Genomic DNA, 22,842 nt, shown 5'->3' on the forward strand with positions numbered 1-22,842 from the left:
GATTACTTGGGGACCAAGAAGCTGGCTGAGCATATGATGCTGCCTTAAATGGGCATGCATTGCCATCACCTTTGAAAAAGAGATTGGGTAATTATTTGATCAGCTCCATACATTTCAAGAACAGTCCACCATGAAATATGAAACAGCTACAGAGACGACAAAAAAAAGGACAGATACGATCAACTTAAGTTTCCTAATTCATTTACATGAATGCGTTCATTCGTTCAAATGGATTCAGCCATGTGGTTACGATGACCAACCCCCATACCACACGATCCCTGGGAGGGAAGGGATGCGGATTGCATTGCAAGCCAGCAATCGCTGGTGTTTTGGTCCCAAACCTCGTATGCATGAGCAGCCTGTACTGAAAAAATAAATAAAAATACTGCTGTCGGTTGTGGGAACGGGCTTCCTCTTCCCAGCGCTGGTTAAAAGTATTATTGCTGCCACGATGTTGACTAGCAACACGCATGGCAGTGGCTGCAGAAGCAGCAGTCGCTTTAAGGCAAGAAAAAGGAGCCTGCCTGGGGCTTGGATCTCACAATAATAATAATAATAATAATAATAATAATAATAATAATTTATTTATACCCCACCCTTCCCGCTTCAAAAACCGGGCTCAGGGCAGCTCACAACAAATTTAGAACACTTAATTGTAAAAGCAGCATAAAATACAGTATAAAAGCATGAATAACAATAAAATTCAAAATTCAGAAATCAATTTAGGGGAAATAAGCATTAGATAATCCCCAGGGCTAGCTGGCTGAAGTGGACCTACTTGGGCCAGCGAGGAGGCCAGGGGAGAATTAGCTGTGGGATCCCAGAGTGGATAGTCTTCATAAAAGGGAAGTGGAAGGGAAGAAAAGGGAAATAAAAGATCAGGCAAGAGACGGCAACGGGGGGAGCCCTGGAAGTTGCAACCGGGGTTCAGAGGGAGACCCCCGTTGGAAAGAGCGAAGGGGGGGGGGAAATACCCAACAGACCCAGCAGGGAGGAAGTGCCTGATCTGGTTGCAGGACTAAGTCGGGGGTCGTCGCCTTTGTGGTGCAAGCCCCTCCTCCTCCTCCTCCTCCTCCTCTACACGCTTCTCCCCCCACAGCCCGCAAACGTCTCTCTCTCCTCGCGGGTCTCCCGCCCGCCGCCTTTCTTGCGCCCTCAACCTAGCCCCGGCGCCGGCAGAAGGACAAGTCGGGCAGCCGGTAAGGAGCCGGGCCTCTCCAAACTCTGGCCAATGCCGTGGCAAAGCGGAGGCGGGCCTCCCCTTCGCACTAAGTTCGCGTGTGCCTCTCACGGCGGCGGCTGCCGCTACGTCTTCCGCTGGTCTCTCTCGCTCTCTTTGCCGGGCCGGGGACTGGAGTCGCAGCCTCAGCATCAGGGGGCGGGAATTTCCCATAATGCTCTAGGCGGGCGGCCCGGGGGATGAGCGGGCACTGCGTCTGAGAATGACCCCAGCGCAGGACTAGGCCCCTACATCATAAAAGTGGGGCGGAAAGTGGGGGGGAGCAGCCGCCTCCGGGGGCCATTTTTTTGGGGGGGAGAGGTGTAGATAGAAAACCCCCCTCGGTTTAAGGCTAGGCCTTCCTCTCAGCCCAACAGAGCCTGTGTGGAAGCGGGGCCGGGGGGGGGGGCGGCTCTCGCCATCATCACCTGAACCACCAGCGAGAAGGAGGAGGTTCGTTTTTTGGGTACCTGCGTGAGGTAAGTGTGTGTGTGAGAGCCATTTGTGATATAGAGGGGGGCCAGACAGTGGCCATCCTCTCTCTACCCCGCCTCCAACCCTGCCACTCTGCAGGCTGCTGCACGTTTGCATTGTTTTGCAGAGTCCTGCCTGAGCTGGCTTCAAACCCCGGGCTTTTGCAGAGCCCCTGGCCCTGTAAGCTTGCATCTTGGAATGGTGCTTCTTTGCAACTGTTAAAAAAGCACTGTGACAAGGAGGAGGAGCTAGAACTTGTTTTGGATGCCTTTCCCTTCCTCTTTGGAGAAACAAGCAACTCTTCCCCACCCGTTTCTAGTATTTTGGGAAGGCACCAGAAAGGTGAATGTTGCTCCCGATCCTGTCTCTCCAGCATCCCTTTTAGGGACTAGTCTGCTGCTCTGAAGTTTCTCTCCTTTGGATTTTTCAGCATGAGATCTGGTGTTAAGCACTATGCATCGTGCCGCAAGATGTTTGTGTACTCCAGGGTGCATGATTCACATAGGCTTCTGTTGTTAGGAAACAGCGGCCTTCTTGAAGAGGCACCAGCCTTATGCAAATACCCTCAGGCTTGGGGGAAAATTACATTTTAGGTGCCCAGGTTTCAAGCCCCAACCCCTTCTAAATCCTTTCTTTGCCGCATTTGCTATGTTTACTCTAGTAAGCATAAGAAATGCTTCCAGGTTAAAAGAATGCACCACTGGAACACTATAAGTTCTATGTTACTGGGTAAATAGGGTGATACCTGAAATCCGGTTGACCACTATGAGGAGCGTCATTGAAATTGCCTCATTCAGGTACTTTAGTGCCAAATTTGTCGTACAGACGACAGGAGTATTGAACTTTCAAGACACCGGTAAATGAAAGCGAAAAGTAAACAATAAAACTGTGTAACTATACCGATTGTATGAAGCTTTTCATTCGCCTTGAATGATATTGAACCTATGCAAAGGCTGACCACACTTTAGCAGTTTCATCCTGTCATGTTTGCTGCCTTGAATCTTAACACAGTTTCTCTAATGAAATAGCTATGAGATGCCTAGTTGCTGGCTTCACCCATATCAATGGGGTGTGTGTCTATGGTTTCCATAGAGAGGCTAGTGTTTATCTTTCCTGGGCCAACGTATTTGCAATTGAAAGCACTTGTAGGGAAATAGGTGTGTGGATGGGCAGTTTCTTTGTTAAGAGACAAATCAAGTATGGCTAACTTAATATGATGGGGGGGGTGTATTAGAAAATGAGAACATTTATCAGAATAGATTAATTTATTAGGAGAGGATTGGAGGATGGGAAGCTATAACTGGTAGAATTATGTACCCCTCTATGCACTAGTTTGGTGGGACTCACTTTGGGCCAAAGTTCAGGCATATAAATGCTCTTATGAATAAAATCTGGCCAGTGTGAAATAATGCATATGCATATCCTTAAGCTTGGCCTCATAGTCACTTGTACCTTATCCTTTTCTCAAAGCCCATACACTCTTATGTGTCTGGCATTGCCAGGAACTGTTCATTTATCACATGTTGTCAACTGGGAAGGGTGAGGGGGGAAAGTGATGAAGTAATGACTTTTCTCTGTTTTGCACCACTTCTTACAAGAGGTTGAGCTGCTAAGGAGATATTATTGTAAAACAAGAATGGCAGTTCAGCATGGGAGGATGTAATGTCAGGGCAGAACTGGGCAGTCTGTGGCGCGCGCACACACCATGTTCTAACATTAATGTTTTGTATTGTTTTGTGTGTTTGTTTACTGAAAAGTAGAGGCAGGAAGCTGCAAATTTCAGCAGAGGGAGTACTTAGATAACATTTCTCCCTCATGCCCCATGTCAGTCAAAATTACCCTCCCCAAGCTGTTGTTCTTCGTGCAGGGAAAAAGTTACAAGGACCCTATATTTTTCATCCTATGGTTAGGAAAGCAGAAAATGGCAGGGAGGGAAAACATTGAGATGTTCTGCTAATCTGATGTTGCTTTTTAGTGGTTTAAAAACAAAACATATCCACTGAACTCTGCATATCTTCTAGTTTGGCCATTAGGGACCAGCATTGCCTGATAAGGCTTTTGCATCAGGAATGTATAAAAACGTAAAGGTAAAGGGACCCCTGACCATTAGGTCCAGTCGTGGCCGACTATGGGGTTGTGGCGCTCATCTCGCTTTATTGGCCAAGGGAGCCGGTGTACAGCTTCCAGGTCATACTAAATTGTTGCATGCAAACCAGATGATGTTCAACTCAGCAAGTGTGTCTGTTACTGGGTAATTTCAGTTTTGAAGCACATGGCTTCCAAATCAGGTTGCTTGGAAATGATGAGTAATCCCCACCCCCCACCAAGGTAAATGCCTCTGTTGAGATTGAGAGGTCTGTGTATAATGGTTACATGAACAACACAGACATTTGCTGGCCCTGTGATATTGCAGGTGACCAGTGACAGATGTTCTATGAACATACTCACAAGAGTTTTCCCTATTCCTTCGTCCATGCTTTAGGTCAAAATAGGAAATGTGGAAAGCAATTCCTCTAGCCAACATAACATCTTCATCTTTGTGTTTTCCTTTGCTTCCAGGCCTCCGCTCCCATATCACAATGAAGAGTGCCCGTGGTAGCAGCTCTTCCTTCCAGGGTGCCAGTGCCAATGGTGTGGATCTCAGTCTTACAGGGCTGCCCATGCAAGTGCTTCAGCGCCCAAGCAGTGCCTCTCCAGGCAAGCACATTGCTCGCTCCATCTCCGTCATTACTGAAAACAAGCCCAAGAGGAATATCCTAGTGAGTATTGGGGGATGGGGGTAATAGACTTGCTCTCCTTGGAAGTTTATTCTGTCTTCTAAGTATGTTCCTGGTAAACATATTTCATTTAATCACAAAGCTTAACTGGTTATGCTGTGCATTCTTTTATTCTGTGTTTAGTAGAGTCCACAACAAGAGCAGCCCATGTAAGATTGTTGTATTTGTGTAACGCAAGGGGGTTCTAGCCCGAAGTTACAAAAACCACCCTAGAGCTGTAAAAAATTTCAGAAATTCTGATGCCATGGGGGGGACGGGACCTGCTTTGTTTTTTTAAAGGAAAAAGTGAAATATATGCAATACTTTCTTATCAAACCTAAACTTACATTACTGCTTTAACAATACAAAATGCATGCAAGATTTTGCCATTTAAAAAGTAGAAAAAAATTAAATTGAGCATAGAAAGCACAGATTTTGTAGTAAACAAAAGGAAGCATATCATTTGGACAGAAACAGTCACAATATTGAGGATTTGGAGGAGTTGTTTTTTCAATAAGATTGCATTATGATAACTAGCAACTTTTAGAGAGTACAGTGGTACCTCGCAAGACGAATGCCTCGCAAGACAAAAAACTCGCTAGACGAAAGGGTTTTTTGTTTTTTGAGCTGCTTCGCAAGACGATTTTCCCTATGGGCTTGCTTTGCAAGATGGAAACGTCTTGCAAGTTTGTTTCCTTTTTCTTAACACCGTTAATACAGTTGCGACTTGACTTCGAGGAGCAACTCATAGAACGCGGTGTGGTAGCCTTTTTTGAGGTTTTTAAAGACTTTGGTGATTTTTGAAGCTTTTCCAAAACTTTCCCGACACCGTGCTTCGCAAGACGAAAAAAATCGCAAGACGACAAAACTCGCGGAACGAATTAATTTCGTCTTGCGAGGCACCACTGTATGGAAAGATCAAGGATCAGTACATTCATCTGCCCATCTAATCAGTTTGCATTATCATTGGGTCTAAAATGACAACAGTTCCTGGTTCTAAATGACAAAGTGGCCTACAGTTATCACTAAAGGTAACTTCCACTGAGTCTCATGAATTACGCAATAACTTAACTCCCGGCTGCATTGCTCAATTGTAATTTCACAGACCTCTTGATTGTTGCGTACAGAATCATGCATATGGGATATGTTTACAGAGCAATCACACAACACCATTAAATGCACAGAAAATTCTGTTCAGTTATTATTTTTTAAAGCACTTTACATGGACTGGTTGTTTTCCATCAATCCCCACCCCCACCCCTTATATATCATAAGGGCAAGGCAACTTTAAAGACTCAATTCATCCTGTACTTTACAAAATAACTTTAATTTTACAATTAGACTGTATCCACTTCTTGAGACTGAATATTGTTACAATTGTAATAGGAAAAAATAATCGAAACATGAGATGGAATTTTTGACGGTATATAAAAATGTGCTTATCCTTTTTTCTTGTAAGTACTGGTTTAATTTTTATTATGAATATATATTAAAAAACCAGAAACACACCCTGGAACATCCAGTAACAAGGCAGCAGCCCTGAATGCATCCTTCAAGCTGCCTTCCAGGGGCATTGTTAATGTATCACCTGTAGGGCTTACCTTCTTTATCTTGGGACGGCTGCAGATGGGGCACTCTATCTATGTAAGAGGAAGCTTTTGTTTCAAAGCCATCCAAATGGTAGCCAACCCCTAAGTATTCAGCATTGTTGATCTGTGTGTCTTTTTCTCCCAGGAAGATGCAGGGCTTGGCAGCTCCAGAGCTATGAACAATTTACGAAGGTCCAATAGCACGACTCAGGTTAACCAGCGTGTGAACGGTGCCTTTAGGTGAGCCCTAAATGAATTTCTTACCGAAATGCAATATTTTGCAGAAACTAATTCACTCATGCATGTCTTTCAGAACTCTTTGGGGAAGTTGGTTTGTTTTTCTTCTTGAGAGTTTACCCCAGAATGACTAGTAGGGTTTGTTTTTAAAATTATTTTTTATTGATGCATTTTCCAGTGCATATTTGCATACATATGTCATCTCATCAAAGTTTTTTTTTCTACTTCCCAACCTAACCTTCCTTGACACCGTACATTTTCTTTGGTTTGCTACATGTCCTTTGATTATTCCATCCTATTTTCACTGCTTCAGTTCGCTTATCCTTTCTACTGCTGATCATAAATTTACCCCCGCTTGAAAGTTTACCTTAATCCCATCTTTCTTCCAATATTCTATTAATTTATGCAACCATTGTTCTTTTGTTGGAGATATCTTTTCTTTCCAATATTTTACATACACTAATCTTGTGGCTGCTGTTGCATACAGAAATACATTTTTTTACTTTCTTTAGTATCTCTGCACCTATTATTGCTAGCAAGAAGTCTTCTGGTTTCTTCGGAAAAGTGAGCTTAAATATTTTTTTCAGTTCCTCATATACCATCTCTCAGAATTTTTTTGCATTTTTACAGTGCCACCACATATGCATCAGAGACCCTTCTGTCTTGGAACACTTCCCATGCCAAGAAATTTATTGCCCTATTCCATAATTTTTCCCATGCTGATAACTCAATATTATATCCGATATCTGACACACACACCCCCCCCCCCCCGTGTATCATTGCGGCCTTTACTAACCCATCTTTAGTTTCCCATTCTAATAAGATTTTGGATATATTGGATATAATTTTTGTTGTTGCTTCCCAATAGAATTTTTTTGAATTCGGATCCCCCTTCTGCAAATCCTCTTTCTTTGTCCTTTCTATAGATTTCATTTACTTGAAGGTACTGAAACCAATCTGTAATTGCTCCTGGACACTTGGTAGTAATTTATGGGGGAGAATGAGTTCTCCTTTTGCTCAGCAGCCTGAGTGGACAGCTTCTGGAAATGGACCAAACTCCCAAGATTTCTGAGTAATCCTGTGGTTTTGCTTCTCAGCAGTGTAGAGCAGCACGGAGACTTCCTGACTTTGTTTGAAAGCAGCTCAGGTGGAAGAAAGAAACTAGCAAGTCTGAGCAAAGTCTCCCCGGAAAAGAAAACAACATGGAACATCCTGGTAAGGGCAAGGTCATAACAGGAAGTTCAAGTGCCAGAGGAGCTTCAGATCAATGGAATCCTAAGATTTGTTCCGTTTGCCTTCTTTTGCTAACACAGACAATTCCAGAAAGCATTCCAGATGCAAAGGCATCTGGAGCCTTTCCAGTTAAATATTTTGTCACAAAGGATCTAAGCCTTTTGCTTAGGCGGCGGGGGACATTTTCCCACCTTTCAAATGTCAGTGTGCTGTCATTGTCAGGGGAGAAACTTTCCCCCATTCAGCTGTCGTTCTTGTTGCTGGGGTGAGTACAGCGTAGAATATGCTTGCATAGGCAGCTGTTGGGGAGTGCTGTGCTCTCCAGCACAGGGATATAGCTCTCTCCTTAAAAAACAAGCAGTGGAAAGGCTGCCCCCTGCCACAAGGCTACAGCCATCCCCGGTCATGACAAGAGGACAGGCTATCTCCCCACCGACACTAAATGCTAGTGTAGCATTAAGTGTAAAATCTGGAGAAAGGGATGCCCTTTTGTTGTAATCAAGCAGCAGCTTCTATCTAGCACTACAGTGCTATACTTGGAACTAGGAAGTAGGGGCAAAAGGTGTTCAAAGGAAGTGTTACTGGAGGATTCAGGTTATGGGGCAGCCAATAAATAAGACAAATAAATAAATAAGTAGGGGGATATGGCACTACTACCATACTTTTGTATTGTGTAATCTGTGCTAATGACTTTGGCTCCTGGTATGGAATTTGGATTAGCAGTCATTAGCTGAGGGGTTGACAGCTCTTGTGTAGCTTTTTAACACTGGGCATGCAGAATCAGTGCCCCTGACTCTCACTCCCGGTTTGGAAGTTTATTAGTCCCATCCTGGGACATTCAGCACAGCACAAACTTACCACCACTAGAGTTTATCTCCCAGCAGGCTTTGGTATCAGTGAGAATTATGGTGGGACTGAGATGGATTCTCTGCATGAGTTAGAATAAAAGTATCAGGAGAGGACCTGCCGCATACAATGACGGTGATTTCCCTTCATGCTTATTTCTGGTTATGTTGTACAGGATGAGCAGCCCAGAACATTTCCTGTCCCATCCAGTACTCAAGAGGCCCCTGCAGGCATGAGAAAGAAAGAAATCTATGTGCCACTTGCAGCCAACTTCACTGCAAATAACAGGTAAGAAGTTCTAGCTTCTGAAGTTATAGGTAAATTGCTGAAATTTGACTGGTGGGATTTGTGCTAGCGCTATTTTTGCTGAAGATGGGTGCTGTATTATTTCTGGTCCATGGGTGTTATTGGAGTAGGGTCTGGAGACAACCATGTGAAAAGGAACAGCAGTCTCTTTTTAGCTACAGGTTGTAATCTAAAATAGGGTTGAGCCAAAACAATTCTTTCCACTTCGTTTTTGCTTTCATTGTTGTTGAACAGCACTACGGCACTTCAGTGTGCTTTCATGTGGTCTCATTCCTTTAGCCTGCACTTGGGGCTCTCACATTCCAAATTAGGGTTGCCAGGTCTTCGCCTGGTCATGGTGCCTTTCCCTTTGAAAACTCACTGAGAGGGTGCAGTCACCATGTGTCCACTCCACTGATTCCTTCATTCAGTCTCCTCTTCCACCTGTTGTGGGTAGCAATATTTTGCTCCCAAGAGGACAGGAGAGAGAATTTACAAAGTACCAGTGGAGCCACAGGACAACAAGCACAGTGACAGCACTGTAGCCTGGGGCCTTGACGCTTTTTTCCAGGTGAAGACCTAGGAAGCCTATTTCAGATTCCCCCCCCCCCCAATTATGATTTTCCCCCTGTTATCTTTTGAACCCTGTCTAAGCAGTTAATGGTTTTCCTGTGGCCCCTGAGATGTTGTTGGAGAACAGCTTACACTATCCCTGACCATTGGTCACGTTGGCTGACTCTAATGGGAGTTGGAATCTAACAATATCTAGAGGGTGGTGGGTTAGCCACCCTTGTCCTAAAGGTTTGTGATTGAAGTCTGCACATGTTGGCCCACAGCCTTCAATATGCTAACATATTGCCCTTCTTTCCTACGAGGAGTAACAAAGGTGCAATGGGCAACTGTGTAACCACCATGGTGCATAATAACTACTCCACTGCGGACAAGGCAGCTGCGCCCAAGAGCTCCAACCAGGCCACAACCTCCCTCAAGTAAGTCCTTTCACAGCCATCCTTCCAGTGGGCACCGTAGGTTGGTTGGAAGGGGCCAGGGAAGGCCTAACTGTGGCAGCCTGCCCAACACCTCAAGTATGAGCAAGCCATCGGGGGAGTAGTGGTTTTCAACAAGGGAGGCATAGATAGATACACATGCACAGCTGTGGGAATGAAAGCATACTTGCTCCTGAATCTTTTATTTTTAAGCTTCCTTGGTAGGAAAAATTAGACTGCAGTTGTTTCTAAGAGCCCTCATATTCATGTTAGTCCAGAGTCTCATAATCCGCACAACTGGGCTGTATATGAGCAAAAGGAGCTTCCCTCATTCTATGCCAAATTCTAAGGTTTTTCTTCCTTTACAACCGTTCCCCTCCCAACTGCATGTTTGGTGCTCATCCCTTGACCAGTTCAAGTGTTGTCGTAGATGAAAATGCAGGAGTGATTTAGCAGGACTTACTTGACACTTGCAAAATGTCATTAAAGAGGGGTGAATAATGTATTATGTTAGTGGGTGAGGAGCATTTTCTTTCCCAAGGCAGTCTACCAAGGACAGTAAAACACAGTATCAATACACTCTGGAAAATAGACACGTGTCCATCACTGGGTAGTATGGCATGCTAACAACCCGTCGAGCAATACAGAAGATGCTTCTGACTAAAGTGTTCTTGTCTTGTTTTCTTAGTAACATTATCAAAGCCACTTCCAATGAAGACACAGAGAGTAGCAGCTACATGAAGTCCCAGAAAAACTTTTCCAGCAGCAATATCCTGGCTCGGAACAATAATAACAGCAGTAGCAGTAACCCCCTCAGGAGGCAGGAAGTATCGGAGGAGGAGGCTGAGCGGTAAGCGTGAATTCGCTGGCAACAAAAGAGATAACCAGAGGAGATGTTGGGAAGGTATGCAGAAGAATGAGAGGAAGCCTCATGGTAGTTCAGAAAAGGGTACATAATATGTTGCTGCTTAGCAGCTTTAACAGCTGCGTTTGATGATTTCCAGCTGATAGGTCAGTCCTTTCACATTTTATCGGTTCTAATAAAATAGTGCTGGGGCCTGATTTCCTTTCACGTTTGTCTAAAATATATCCCTCTGAACCGAGCGTTGGACTTTATATTGTTTTCTAAGAAGAAGAAAAAAAGTGAGGGGGCTCTTTCTAAACAGGAGCCATATAGGCAAGAGCCACACCTTCAGTATGGCATCTCTCTCTCTCTCTCTCTCTCTCTCTCTCTCTCTCTCTCTCTGTGTGTGTGTGTGTGTGTGTGTGTGTGTGTGTGTGTCTTCCTGCTTCATGGCAGGGTTTCCATTTGTGGTTGGAAAGCCATTTCACTTTTTGTTAACTTCTTTCTACCCGTTCAGGTTCATTAACCAGGTCAACCTGGCCGCTGTGATGATACAGCGCTGGTACAGACGACACTCTCAGAGGCACAAGGAAGGTGCAGCCCAGCTCAGGCGCTTACTAGCTTCCAAAAGAGAGGTATGTATAGCATACATGCATTGTATAAAGCGGACTTTCACGTTTCCTGAGAATTAAGGAAAGCGTTTCTTTGTTCCCCAAATAGTTTTGTTCATTTGGGGTTATATGGTGCTGTGTCAGAAGTGGTATCTCCTCTTCTGACATTTGCTCCTAAGGAGTAGCTTCTTATTGGAGGAACCGTTCTCAGATGAAACAAAATGTTCTGGTTGTTAATCAGAATACTCAGGGCAGGGCGGTTAATGTCGGATGCACTTTTCCAGTTCTTTGCCACTCAGCGAAGTAAGTTGTGTTGATTTACTGATATCCATTCATTTGGTCATTTTTTACAGTTCTATGAGCCATTTTTTCAAAGAGCATAGTTTGGCAAAGACCTGAAAAAAGTGAGTGGGGATTATGAAGGATACTGAAACCTGCCTTCTCCCACTTTCAGGAAGTTCTGTTCATTCCTTTTCTGAAATCTCATCAGATGCTGTCCATATGCTTCTCCAGATCTCCGCCCCCTGCTGACTAGCTATAACGGCTTTGTTCTGCTTCCACTGTCAGAGGCAGTATGTTTCTTTATAGCATTTGTTGGCATTGTGAGAACAGGATACAGTCATACCTCGGGTTAAATATGCTTCAAGTTGAGCGCGTTCGAGTTGCGCTCCTCGGCGCTCAAAATGACGTCAGGCGCATGCGCAAAAGCAGCGAAAAGCGACGCGCGCATGTGCAGACGTTCCGCCGCTAGTTCCGTTAACCTGCGAAAGGGGCTCTGGAACGGATCCCATTCGTATCTAGAGGTACCACTGTACTGGACTAGAGGGGCCTTTGGTCTGATCCAGCAGGCCTCTTCTCTTCTTCCTAGATTGGTAGCTTAAAAAGAAAACAGAAAAAAACTGGTTTTTTTAGAGAGATTTATTCATTAGTTCATTTTCAGAACAGCTCCTTTCTTTAACCCAAATTTGATGCTGCTGCTCTGAAATAATCCAAACTCTACGCCAGTCCTTATTGTTCATCTTTTCTATCAAAAGCTGAAACTACTTCTTTTCCACAGCAGTGTGGCTACAGCTGTGCAAAAAGCTATTAGTAAGGCCTTCCTCATCCTGTCCGATAGTAGCAGAGCCCTAAATCAGTTAATTGTCCCACATCTGAAATGTACAGGAATGTCTGAATTTCTTTTTATTTCTTGAGCTTCTTGATACCTTAATAAAAACATCTTCGCATGTTAGTTTCTCTTGTGGGGAGCGGGGGAACCTAGTTGTCATTTGTACCAGAATAGGAAACTGATAACAACACCTGAAAATCCTTTCTGCCTCAACTCCTTTTAAGGAAAGGCAGCAGCAACTCACAGAGGAGGGCAACATGTTGGATTTGCAGCGGAGGCGAGACGAGGAGAGGAAAAAGATTCGAGAGGAGAAGGCACGTCTTGCCAGACGAGCAGCCATCCAGGTAGGGGCTTGATACCAGCATTGCCTGCCTTGGACATTAAGAGAGGAGTTCATTGCTTTGGTTTGTTCAGAGCTTGGAACGTGTTAATTTGCCAGTGCTGCAAATGGAGGAGCAAGTGGACCATAACAGAACACTAACACCATTTTTTTTTCTGCTAGGAGCTGCAGCAAAAAAGAGCCCAGAAAGTCTTGGATACGCAACGCTTGGTTGAGGAGGAGCTGGCAGCAATGAAAGAGAGCAAGAAAACCAGAAGAAGAAAACCTGAGAAGGCTGGCTCTGTGAAGAACACTAGCCCTGCCAACAGCATCATCAAAGCCAACAATGCAGGTGAAAAGCACTGGTAGATTGTGAAACTGTAGGTAAAGATGTCTCCTGAACATTCCTCTAGTCCAGGAAGTAGGAAACCTGTGACCCTCCAGATATTCAAAATAAAAAAAATCCTTCCAGTAGCACCTTTAAGACCAACTAAGTTAGTTCTTGGTATGAGCTTTCGTGTGCAAGCACACTTCTTCAGATACACACTGTGTATCTGAAGAAGTGTGCTTGCACACGAAAGCTCATACCAAGAACTAACTTAGTTGGTCTTAAAGGTGCTACTGGAAGGATTTTTTTTTATTTTGACTATGGCAGACCAACACGGCTACCTATCTGTAACTGGAACCTCCAGATATTGTTCAGCTACAATTCCCAACATACCTGTCCACTGCCCATGCTTGGCTGATAGGGGTTGAAGTCCCAGGTTCTTCACAACTTCAGTGCAACGTCTGTGCAGTTACACTGGATCTGGTAGGCCTACAACTGTCCTATTATTTTACCAAATAAGTTGCAAAACAGTATATGATCATTGAGACCACAGATTGCATTAGGGAGAACCAAGCACAAAGTACCATGTCGGAGATGTTGAAGGAATAAGTTCAGAGAAGTCTAGATGCTCAAGTAAGAAGTGTTCAGGAGAAGATGTGTGCAACTGATTGCTGCAGCTCTGTGGTTGCTGGGAAGTCCTGAGGAAATCAAAAGGGAAGGGCGGAATGGAAATACTATTGCTAAATTGTACATTGCTGTGTCTGCAAACTGTGTGTGTTACAGTTCCATTTCGTTCCAGTAACACACAGCTTCACTTTGAAGCTCATCCAAATGCAATTGGTGCTTGATCTGAGCAAGTCAAAGAAGAGTCCATTGTGATGCTCACCCACTTCCTCCCATTGTAGTGTAACTAGAAACCTTCATCAGACAAGCTGCACACCAAGGGTGGGGAGTTTCAGACCTGGTGCCAAATGTGGTTCTCCAGGTCTCTTTGGCCCTCAGGACTCTTCCTCAGGCCATACCCCTATCCAGACCATGCCATTCATCAGCCCTGCTCGGCACCCTCCTCAAGTGTTTTTTGCTTGTTCAAATGTGTCCTTGGACTTGCAATAATGCCTCCTGCTTCTGTGATGGAGGCTGGAGAGATGGTCTGTATATGCGTTTAGAAATTTCTGAGGTTTGTGTCGCTGGAACATAGCCTACTATAGAAAGGTAAAAGTCATACCACTTGCTCTGCCTACTTTTGCCTTGTCGACATCTACCACCGTCAAATAGCCAAAAGTTCCCCACAAGGAGATCTCCACCTCGGACTGAAAAACAGCCTCCGTTCACCATGCATGTAATAGAAGAGGTTTTTTCAGCCAAAATCTTCATTGCTCAAGATATAGTCCTTTGCCCATCTGTTAAAAAAGCAAAAACTCTCACACAAACCCACCACACCTGATTATGTTTCTGGGCACTGGATTCCTATCATAGCAAATCCTTTTTGTTGTTATTTACAGATGCCAACTTCCACTTGGCAGCTGCAGATACAGAAGAACATTCTGCTGGGGCTTGTCTGTCTGTCCCAGGACAAAACAAACTACCTGAAGATCAGCCACAGGTGCCCCTTTCTTTTTTCTCATGCTCCCAAAAGCTTAGTTGCTGTTTTCTTTTTTTACTCTGGTGACTTTGCAGTTTGCACAGTTTTCAAGTGCTTTGCTATGAAATATTCTGTTCAGCTTGCGCACTGTACTGTGAGGAGATGGATCTACTCACTCCATTCAAATGAAACACCAGGAATGCGCCCTTCTTGCAATCTCACCGTGCATGGATTTTCTCTGTTTTTAAGGATGTCAGCTCTGGAAAGATGGGCAGTGAAGACTTGGAGACTATTATCACTGCAGCCAGCAGAGCACAGTCCAAAGTCACCCTTAATGAGCTACTGGATACCTTAAAGTTGTTGGAGGAGGAGCCAGAGTTGCCACCACAACCCAAGGCCTGCAAAGAAGATAAATATGCTTGGGTAGATGGGGTAAGTGGAATAGATATAGAAATCTATCTGTCTTTGTCTGTTCCTTTTTCATGATTTATTCTGAAGCTGTTACCCTGAATCAACAACCTCATTTAAGGTTCTGGTTTTTTGTTTTCCATGGGCCAGGAAGTAAAGGGCATCCCATTGCTACTGTCTCATGTTGTGCACAATAATTTGCTGCTGATCTCTTGTGACCCACAACTATTTCCACCAACTCCAAATACCTTTGATAGTATTACTTGCATGTTTGGTTATCCTAAAGTGAGTTGAGGAAATCATCCCCTCTTGAGTCAGAAAGTCCTTTCATTTAACTCACACTAGCACCTGGTTTTTAGTTAAAGTGGCCTAGAAGATGACTTTCCTGGAAAACATGGTCCATCAATAAGTGCATGTCCACAACAATTTTACAATTCTCTGATTCTATTCTTATCCACAACTCATGGTTGAAGTATATCTGTTCTGCCATTCCTGTCTACGTCTAGCATAGATAGCTGGCCTTTTCTCCCTAAATACAGGAGGCCGACTCAAATTCTCTCACTGCTGACAACCTGGAGAAGTTTGGGAAACTGAACTATTCTCCGGGAGTCCCTGAGGAAGGCACGCTGCTCTCGGAAGCCAAACTTCAGAGCATCATTAGTTTCTTGGATGAGATGGAGAAATCCGAGCAGGAGCGACCTAGGTCTGCTGCCTCTGCTTCCCAGCGAGAGGTGAGCCCCCAAGCATGAAGTTGACTTTCAGCAAAGATGGGAATCGTCCGTTTTCAATGAATTAAGTGGGTAATTGTCTTCACCTGATGCAACAAAAAAGAGGATTGAGTTTGCAAGCTCATAAAATTCATATTGGGATTTTGCTGCTGTATTGGCCTCCAGCATAAACAGCTGGTCTCATCTTCCTTGAGGCAGATAACTAGGTCTGCCTCAGGAAATTAATAGGTTGGTTTGTAATCGGCAAAACGTGAGCTGAGTAACTTTAGATGTTCTATTAAAAGAGAAACTCTTAGTAGTAACACCAAGACCTGCATTTCTACCACCTGTCAGGGGCTCTTGTCAGAAGAAGAACTAGCTCACCTGGAGCAGGCATCAGCAGTTGCCACAGAGGTTACCAGCTCCATCATGCGGCTGAAGCTGGAGGTAGAAGAGAAGAAGAGAGCCATCACATTGCTACAGACAGCACTGGTGGGTAACTAGAGCCTAATCCCTTGGCAGGTTTGCATGTGCTAGGAAAGGGGGGGCTGTGTCACAAAGCACAGCAGAGCCCAGGATTCAGCTATGTTGTGTGGAAGATACATGGATTTAAAGCCTGAGCAGCCAGAGTTGCAGAGGCCTACCCTACCTGACAGCCTAGGCTTCTGCAGTCTGGTTTGTAAAGCCAGACAAAGCCATCAGTATGGGGGAAGGGAATTAGCTCCATGGTAGAAGTTCTACTTTGTATGCAGAAGGTCTCGGATTCAGTCCTTGGCATTTCCAAGGTAGGACTGGGAGAAACCCCTGGAAAGCCCCCATAAGTCAGTGTAGGCCAAGACCCTCCAGTTGTTGCTGAATTACAGCTCCCATTAGTCCCAGCAAGTATGGCTAATTGCCAGGGATTATAGGAGTTGTATCTCAGTAACATCCGGGAGCCAAAGTCTCCTCGCTCCTGGGGTAGACACTGAGATAGATGGACCAGTGGTGTGACTTGGGATAAGGCATCTTCCTACATTCCTTTGGATGGGAAGATCCTCTTGTCTGAGAGTAAGCATACATGTGACATGTGTTTTCTTGTCCTTCTCTGTTTTTTTGCAGGGTTTAATTTGACTGGCTGCATAGCCCAGCCTATTCTTAATATGCCCGGGTTATTGTTTCCTGCAGGCACAGCAACGGGAGCTGACTGTACGTCATGTCAAAGGGACAGAGAAAGAGCTGAGTCGCCAGCTGGCACTACAAAGGGAGCAGTATGAAGCAGCTATCCAACGGCACCTCGCCTTCATTGACCAGGTATCCTCTTCCTTTCCCCCCCCTCCTTTTTGAAGATGGGAAGGTGAAGATATTATTATTGTGTCCACCCTGCTTACAACCCCTTTCCTAGACTTCTTTGCACTGCTGACATATCTATATGCTTTTACCTCTCCCAGCTTCACCTAAACATACTAATTCAACGTGTAATCCTTGACTAGGCTGGTGAAGAGGGAGCTTAGCATCCGCTTTGACACCTGCGTAAGGTGGCAGCCTTAAAGTGCTTGCTCTCCCAATTGCCTGCCACTATAGTAGATGTAATTTTGGGGAGGTGCTGTGACTTTATCCTCCTTTGCACCCATCCCCTACAGCTGATTGAGGATAAGAAGACTCTGAGCGAGAAATGTGAAGCGGTGGTGACTGAATTGAAACAAGTGGATCAGAAATACATGAAGAAAATTGCCCAGATGCAGGAGCAGCATGAGCTGGTGAGGAAGTAGCTTTTAGTTCCTTGGGTGACAGAGCTGCACACCAGCTAGATAAAGTATATGAATAGTTCTCCTTTGGTTCATAGACAGGAACCAGGTTAAAAGCCGTAAGCAGTGTTGAGACCTTCTGAAGAGCTCTTTCCTGACCAGCCGAGAGAAAGACGAGAGATACAGAATGCTTAAGGGGTGGAGGGGAGCATAAAGGCTGTCTGAAGTGTAGAAGTTTTGTTTTTCACACACAAAAATATCCAGTGTATGAGTTTCCCTCCCTTTTTTGGTACACAATATGGTGGAGAAGGCCTTTTCTTGTACCTGGTGAGAAGACTCTCAACTAAGTCTACCTGAATATTTTTTCTTTGTTCTATGCTTGGTTGCCTTGATACGGCTCTAGCTGCTGAATTGGAAGTATTTATGTGATTTGGAGTCATCCTGCTCCTTCTTTGCAAATGGGGAGGGATTTCTTATACCTCGTGCTGTGCAACGGAATCTGTTTTAAGTTGAAATGAGGGGCATTTGTAACAAAAAGAGAGAATTGGTTATGACTGTCAATAGTGCTTGTCTCTCTTGAATTTTTTGGTTGAACTAGACATCCTAGGGTGGCAGGAGCAATGACAAAGTGTGTATCTCTGGTTCTTGCTGTGCCTGGAGGTAATGCTTATAAGCAGTCCCCTGCCAGGGCCCAATGACAATTCATCCTTATTTTTCCGAACAGTTTCTTAATTCTGACTGAAACTGGGTAGGAATAACCGTATGTACTCGAATCTGATTCTCACCTTTTTTTGCCAAATTACGTCGCAAAAATTAAGGTGTGTGTTACAGATTTGGTGGCACATTGACATTCACCAGCAAACAGTTTTTTTGGTTTCAAGGTTCTGAAAATTGAGGTGCGCATTAAATTCGATGGCGCATTAGACTCGAGTAAATATAGTAGTTTATAGAGTGCAGTGCCTAAGACTAACTCAAGTTAAGACTGTATGTCTTTTATGCTGGATATAGCAAGTTCACAACAGCATGGCTGCTTGCAAGGGCATTTGTAGCTAAGCATGGGATATGTTACCATTACTAAGCCAGAAGGATTGTCCTAGGTTCCTGCGAAATCATTCCCCTTTCCTTTGCTGTTCATCCCATTTGGAATATGCTTCATTGGCTGAAGCCATTCAGCCCCATCTTGCAGTTGGCCCTTCTTAAAAAGAAAGACTTGCCCTGCTGGCTTCCATTTGATTGTAGCTATAACATTTCTGGGAAAGGGCAAATGAAGCTCCTGCCACCCAGAGCTTTGGAATTAATAAGCCGAACTGACCCAGGCTCTTCTCTCATGTCTTAATAGCTTGTAGCACTTAACTAAGCACCCCTGGTCTATAGGATCATTAAGAATACAAGATAGTTGTGACTGCCTTTATCATTAAAGGGGAAACTGTAGATAATAATAATAATAATAATAATAATAATAATAATAATAATTTATTATTTATACCCCGCCCATCTGGCTGGGCCTCCCCAGCCACTCTGGGCGGCTTCCATAGAAACCAAAAATACAGTAAAATATCACACGTTAAAAACTTCCCTGAACAGGGCTGCCTTAAGATGTCTTCTGGATGTCAGGTAGTTGTTTATCGCTTTGACATCTGCTGGAAGGGCGTTCCACAGGGCGGGCGCCACTACCAAGAAGGCCCTCTGCCTGGTTCCCTGTAGCTTTGCTTCTCGCAATGAGGGAACCGCCAGAAGGCCCTCGGCGCTGGACCTCAGCTAAGACAGTTAAGGATTTGCATTGGCAAAGCTGCCTACACCAAGGAGGCTCCTTTGCTTGGTTTTGCTGCTTCTGCTTCTTGGCACACCCTTCCCTGCAAAAGTAGGGAGCTTTCTCAGCGCTTGGATGAGCCTCGCCTTGGCAAACACTTTGAGCAGGAGCCCAGCTGCTCCAGATCTTAGCATTTGCCAGTTGCCTCTTTGCACCTGTTTCCCAAGACACTCTTATTTCACACTCCTTTCCATTTCCCTCTATCTCTCACTTCTTCCTCTTTCTCTCTAGGTTTGGCGCACTCTGGGCCCCCTCTGTGAGGTAAACCTTTTCTGTGCGTGCTCTTTGGCTTCAGCTTTTGTCTCTCTCACCTGTCTTGAGCCTGTTGGTGCAACTATTCGTGAATTCTTTAGATCCAGGGGTGGAGAGCCTGTGACGCCTCCTCCCCACCCCGATGTTGTTGGATTCTCAGCTCCCATCAGTCACACCCAGCAAGAGGGGTCAATGGTTTATGAGAGTTGTAATCCAGCAACATCTGGAGGGCCACAGGTTCCCCACCTCCTGTGTTAGGTCCCTTCTTTGGGGGTATGGCTAGGGCACTTGTTGCAGCTTGGGACAAAGAGCTCTTCCTTGATAGTGGCACGCTCTAGGTGTCTGTTTTCATGGTCATGTCAGATGCCAGCCAAAAGTGGAACTGCTCTTTAACTCTTATCCTCAGTTCCTTACTGAACAGCCTTTTGGTGGAGTTGCCTGTGAAGCAAAACCAATCCAAATTCCTCAGTCACTTTTGCATTCCTCACTGCCTACTGATAAATGGATAGACCCACATTCAAATATCATTCATAAAATTCAGTGGCTAGACTTGGACAAAACTGAAGACAGATGACAGGGGGTGGTGTTTTTTTCAGAGCATTGAAGATGGTTTGAAAGGGGGGTTGCTGTTCAAGATGTGTATACATGCCCCACTTCAACTTCTATGCAAATAAATTTTGCAAGTTCCATTTTGTTTTCAACACTCGGCCTGCTCAGAGTAGATCCACTGAAATTAATGAACTTGACTAAGTTAAGTCTATTAATTTCAGTAGGTCTGCTGTGTCGAATTCCACCCATAATTTGGAAAAAGTGTTTGTACAGAGACAGCAATAAAGGTAAAGGGACCCCTGACCATTAGGTCCAGTCGTGACCGACTCTGGGGTTGCGGTGCTCATCTCGCTTTACTGGCCGAGAGAGCCAGCGTACAGCTTCCGGGATGTGGCCAGCAGGACTAAGCTGCTTCTGGCGAACCAGAGCAGCGCATGGAAACGCCGTTTACCTTCCCGCTGGAGCGGTACCTATTTATCTGCTTGCACTTTGACGTGCTTTCGAACTGCTAGGTTGGCAGGAGAGACAGCAATAGGGCAAAATAAACACGTGTGCACCATCATAAGCAAAACGTCTCTCAAGAAAAGGCAGTGGCATTGTCCTTCAACCAATACCATCATTTCTCTGGGTCTAAGAAGCCAATGAGCACCGATGATTAATTCTAGTATGCTAACGAGATTGCAAAGTGGAATACTGACAAGGGGAAAATAGAAATAGACTGCAATCCTCGCCTTGATCTGCACTTAGAGGGGATGCATTCAATGGAGATGTCCCTTTGCTAGGCTCTGCTGGCAGGGTAGAAGAGCTCCACTGCCATAGGAACCCTTCCTGCTCCTGCCAAAGGCATGGGCTGTTTTGGAGCTACAGCTACCAACATTCCTGCTGGCAATAGCTGGTGCAAGACTCTGGAATGGAACATTTCAGGAGCAGAGCAGAGCTGGCCAGGGACCCGCAGCTTATTAAGCTGGCCCATTTGGTAGAAAGGGGCCAATGGGCTGTTGTGCCAGCCTATAGCTTGTTGTTTAGTCGTGTCTGACTCTTCATGACCCCATGGACCAGAGCACGCCAGACACTCCTGTCTTCTACTGCCTCCCGCAGTTTGGTCAGTCTCATGTTTGTAGCTTCGAGAACACTGTCCAACAGCCTATAGCTAGTGCAGAAAAATAGGAAGCTACCCCCACCTCCATATTCTGCACTGGTCAGCAGGAACCATCAGGGCTTCAGTGCAGCAGTACCTCTGCCACTCTGAACAATCCTGGGCAGAGTTAGGGTTACTCTATTGCATTCAGAATAAATGCTGCAGGTAATACTAAACTAGATGGAGCAATGATCCGACTCAGTTTAAGGCACTTCTTTCATGTTCCTGTGTGCCCTCCCTCCTCCATTTTATGACTGAAGTGTTCAGGTTTCCTGATTCTGTTGGCAAAGGCCAATGTAGTGGAGAGCTAGAAGGTGGGGGAGAGGGAACCTTGAATTGCTTTTCCTGGGGCAGGGGATGTAGAAGGAAGGGTGAACCCTGTCTTAGCTACTAGCAGGTCAGCCAACAGTACACCTTCAGCTGAAATCACCAGACCACCTTTCTCTATGCCTGTGGCTAGAAATCTGCTTCTTAAAATTTGGGATCCTCAGAAGTGATATCCCTCATCTTGCTTTTTTTCTTGCTTTGCCACATAAATGTGCACAGTCCTGCTTATATACTCAATCTGTGTGAGGGTAGTGCACAAACCCAAATTTACTTAGGTATATGCTTTTGGTAGGTTCTGTTGCTGTTTCTCTATCTTTGGATATATTGTTGATAGCTGGGAAGGAAAACTCATTACAGGTTTTCTTTGCAAGGTTGCATTCCTGGGAATCCAGCCAGAGTTGCAGGGAGGCAGTGAGGCAGGGTGTGCACCTACTGCTTTCTCAGTGTATAGAGGAGACACTTCATGACTGCCTGGGCAGGTTCATGGCAGCATGTTTTCAGTATTTAATGAAGAAATGTCTGATTTGTGTCTTGCATTCCCCCCTCCCCTTTTCTTCCCCTGCAGGAAATAAAGAAGCTGAAGGAACTCATGAGTGCCACAGAAAAGATCCGCCGGGAGAAATGGATTGATGAGAAAACCAAGAAGATCAAAGAGATCACTGTTAAAGGTACTTGTGGATAGCTGTGACTGAGTCATCTTCTTGCTACCATTATGCACAAGGAGTGGCTTATTCAATGTAGAGTTAGTGGGGCTGCAGAACTGACTCCTTTTATAATAATAATAATAGTGATAGTAATAGTAGTAGTAGTAATAATAATAATAGCAAGAGTAATCATAATTACAGTTATTACACTATATCCTGCCTTTTGCCAGGGGCTCAAGGCGGCTCACTAAAATGAAAACTAATACAAATGAAACACACATAGCTAATGCATTTTATATATGTATATATAAGTTTAAAAGTAATGACACTAACAATGTAAAAACCTCTGTATTAAAATGCAATTGGGGTGGGGTGTTCAGTACAGTTAGCACTGTTGCATCCCTGCTTCTAAAACTGAGTCATCATTATGTGTGACTTTAGGGAGGTGATGGTGGGGAGATTGTTCCAGCTTTTTGTGCAAAAAATAAGCTTCTTTAACAAAAGTACTAGGGAGTGACTTTTTAAAAAGCACAATCTATAGGATTTGACGTAGTCTCTCCTTGTTGAGAATTACTTAGTAAGCATTGTGTATTCTTTGCCCTACTAGGATCAGAGGTCTTTTTTTTTTGTTTGTTTTGTTTTTTCTGTTCCCTTACCATGGCTCAGCTCTGTTACTAGAGTTTTTGTTTGGAACTGAGATCAGGGTGACCCAGTCAGGTGACTGTCAGGGTTGCAAGGCTTCTTCTTACTGAATCATGCACAGTAAGCCTCCATCATTCACTAGGTCAACCAGCACTTGCCATGCCCAGAGAGCTATGTGCTGTATATAAAGGTTGCATGTGTGCATGGAATGTTTTAATGTAAAG

At 44.6% G+C, this 22,842-nt stretch overlaps 1 protein-coding gene across 10 annotated transcripts in view; it reads left to right on the forward strand.

The window, feature by feature from the left end:
* Positions 1 to 1,178: 1,178 nt before the first annotated feature.
* Positions 1,179 to 22,842, forward strand: part of CEP131 (centrosomal protein 131) — a 31,071-nt gene continuing 9,407 nt past the window's right edge. For 2 of the 10 annotated variants that reach the window (XM_080994417.1, XM_080994423.1), the window contains exons 1-18: positions 1,273 to 1,698; positions 4,253 to 4,452; positions 6,184 to 6,278; positions 7,373 to 7,490; positions 8,530 to 8,642; positions 9,515 to 9,628; positions 10,314 to 10,475; positions 10,987 to 11,104; positions 12,413 to 12,532; positions 12,691 to 12,859; positions 14,338 to 14,438; positions 14,667 to 14,849; positions 15,365 to 15,556; positions 15,887 to 16,024; positions 16,697 to 16,822; positions 17,152 to 17,268; positions 19,298 to 19,327; positions 21,898 to 22,000. In XM_080994417.1, the coding sequence (XP_080850543.1) occupies positions 4,273 to 4,452; positions 6,184 to 6,278; positions 7,373 to 7,490; positions 8,530 to 8,642; positions 9,515 to 9,628; positions 10,314 to 10,475; positions 10,987 to 11,104; positions 12,413 to 12,532; positions 12,691 to 12,859; positions 14,338 to 14,438; positions 14,667 to 14,849; positions 15,365 to 15,556; positions 15,887 to 16,024; positions 16,697 to 16,822; positions 17,152 to 17,268; positions 19,298 to 19,327; positions 21,898 to 22,000 (2,179 nt within the window). In that variant the 5' untranslated portion in view covers positions 1,273 to 1,698; positions 4,253 to 4,272. Of the gene's footprint in view, positions 1,200 to 1,272; positions 1,699 to 4,252; positions 4,453 to 6,183; positions 6,279 to 7,372; positions 7,491 to 8,529; positions 8,643 to 9,514; positions 9,629 to 10,313; positions 10,476 to 10,986; positions 11,105 to 12,412; positions 12,533 to 12,690; positions 12,860 to 14,337; positions 14,439 to 14,666; positions 14,850 to 15,364; positions 15,557 to 15,886; positions 16,025 to 16,696; positions 16,823 to 17,151; positions 17,269 to 19,297; positions 19,328 to 21,897; positions 22,001 to 22,842 lie in introns of those variants that run through there. The other 8 variants (XM_080994419.1, XM_080994421.1, XM_080994420.1 and 5 more) reach the window with 8 other exon arrangements.

Source organism: Podarcis pityusensis (genome assembly GCF_964106645.2).
Source record: "Podarcis pityusensis genome assembly, chromosome: 2".
Lineage (NCBI taxonomy): Eukaryota > Metazoa > Chordata > Lepidosauria > Squamata > Lacertidae > Podarcis > Podarcis pityusensis.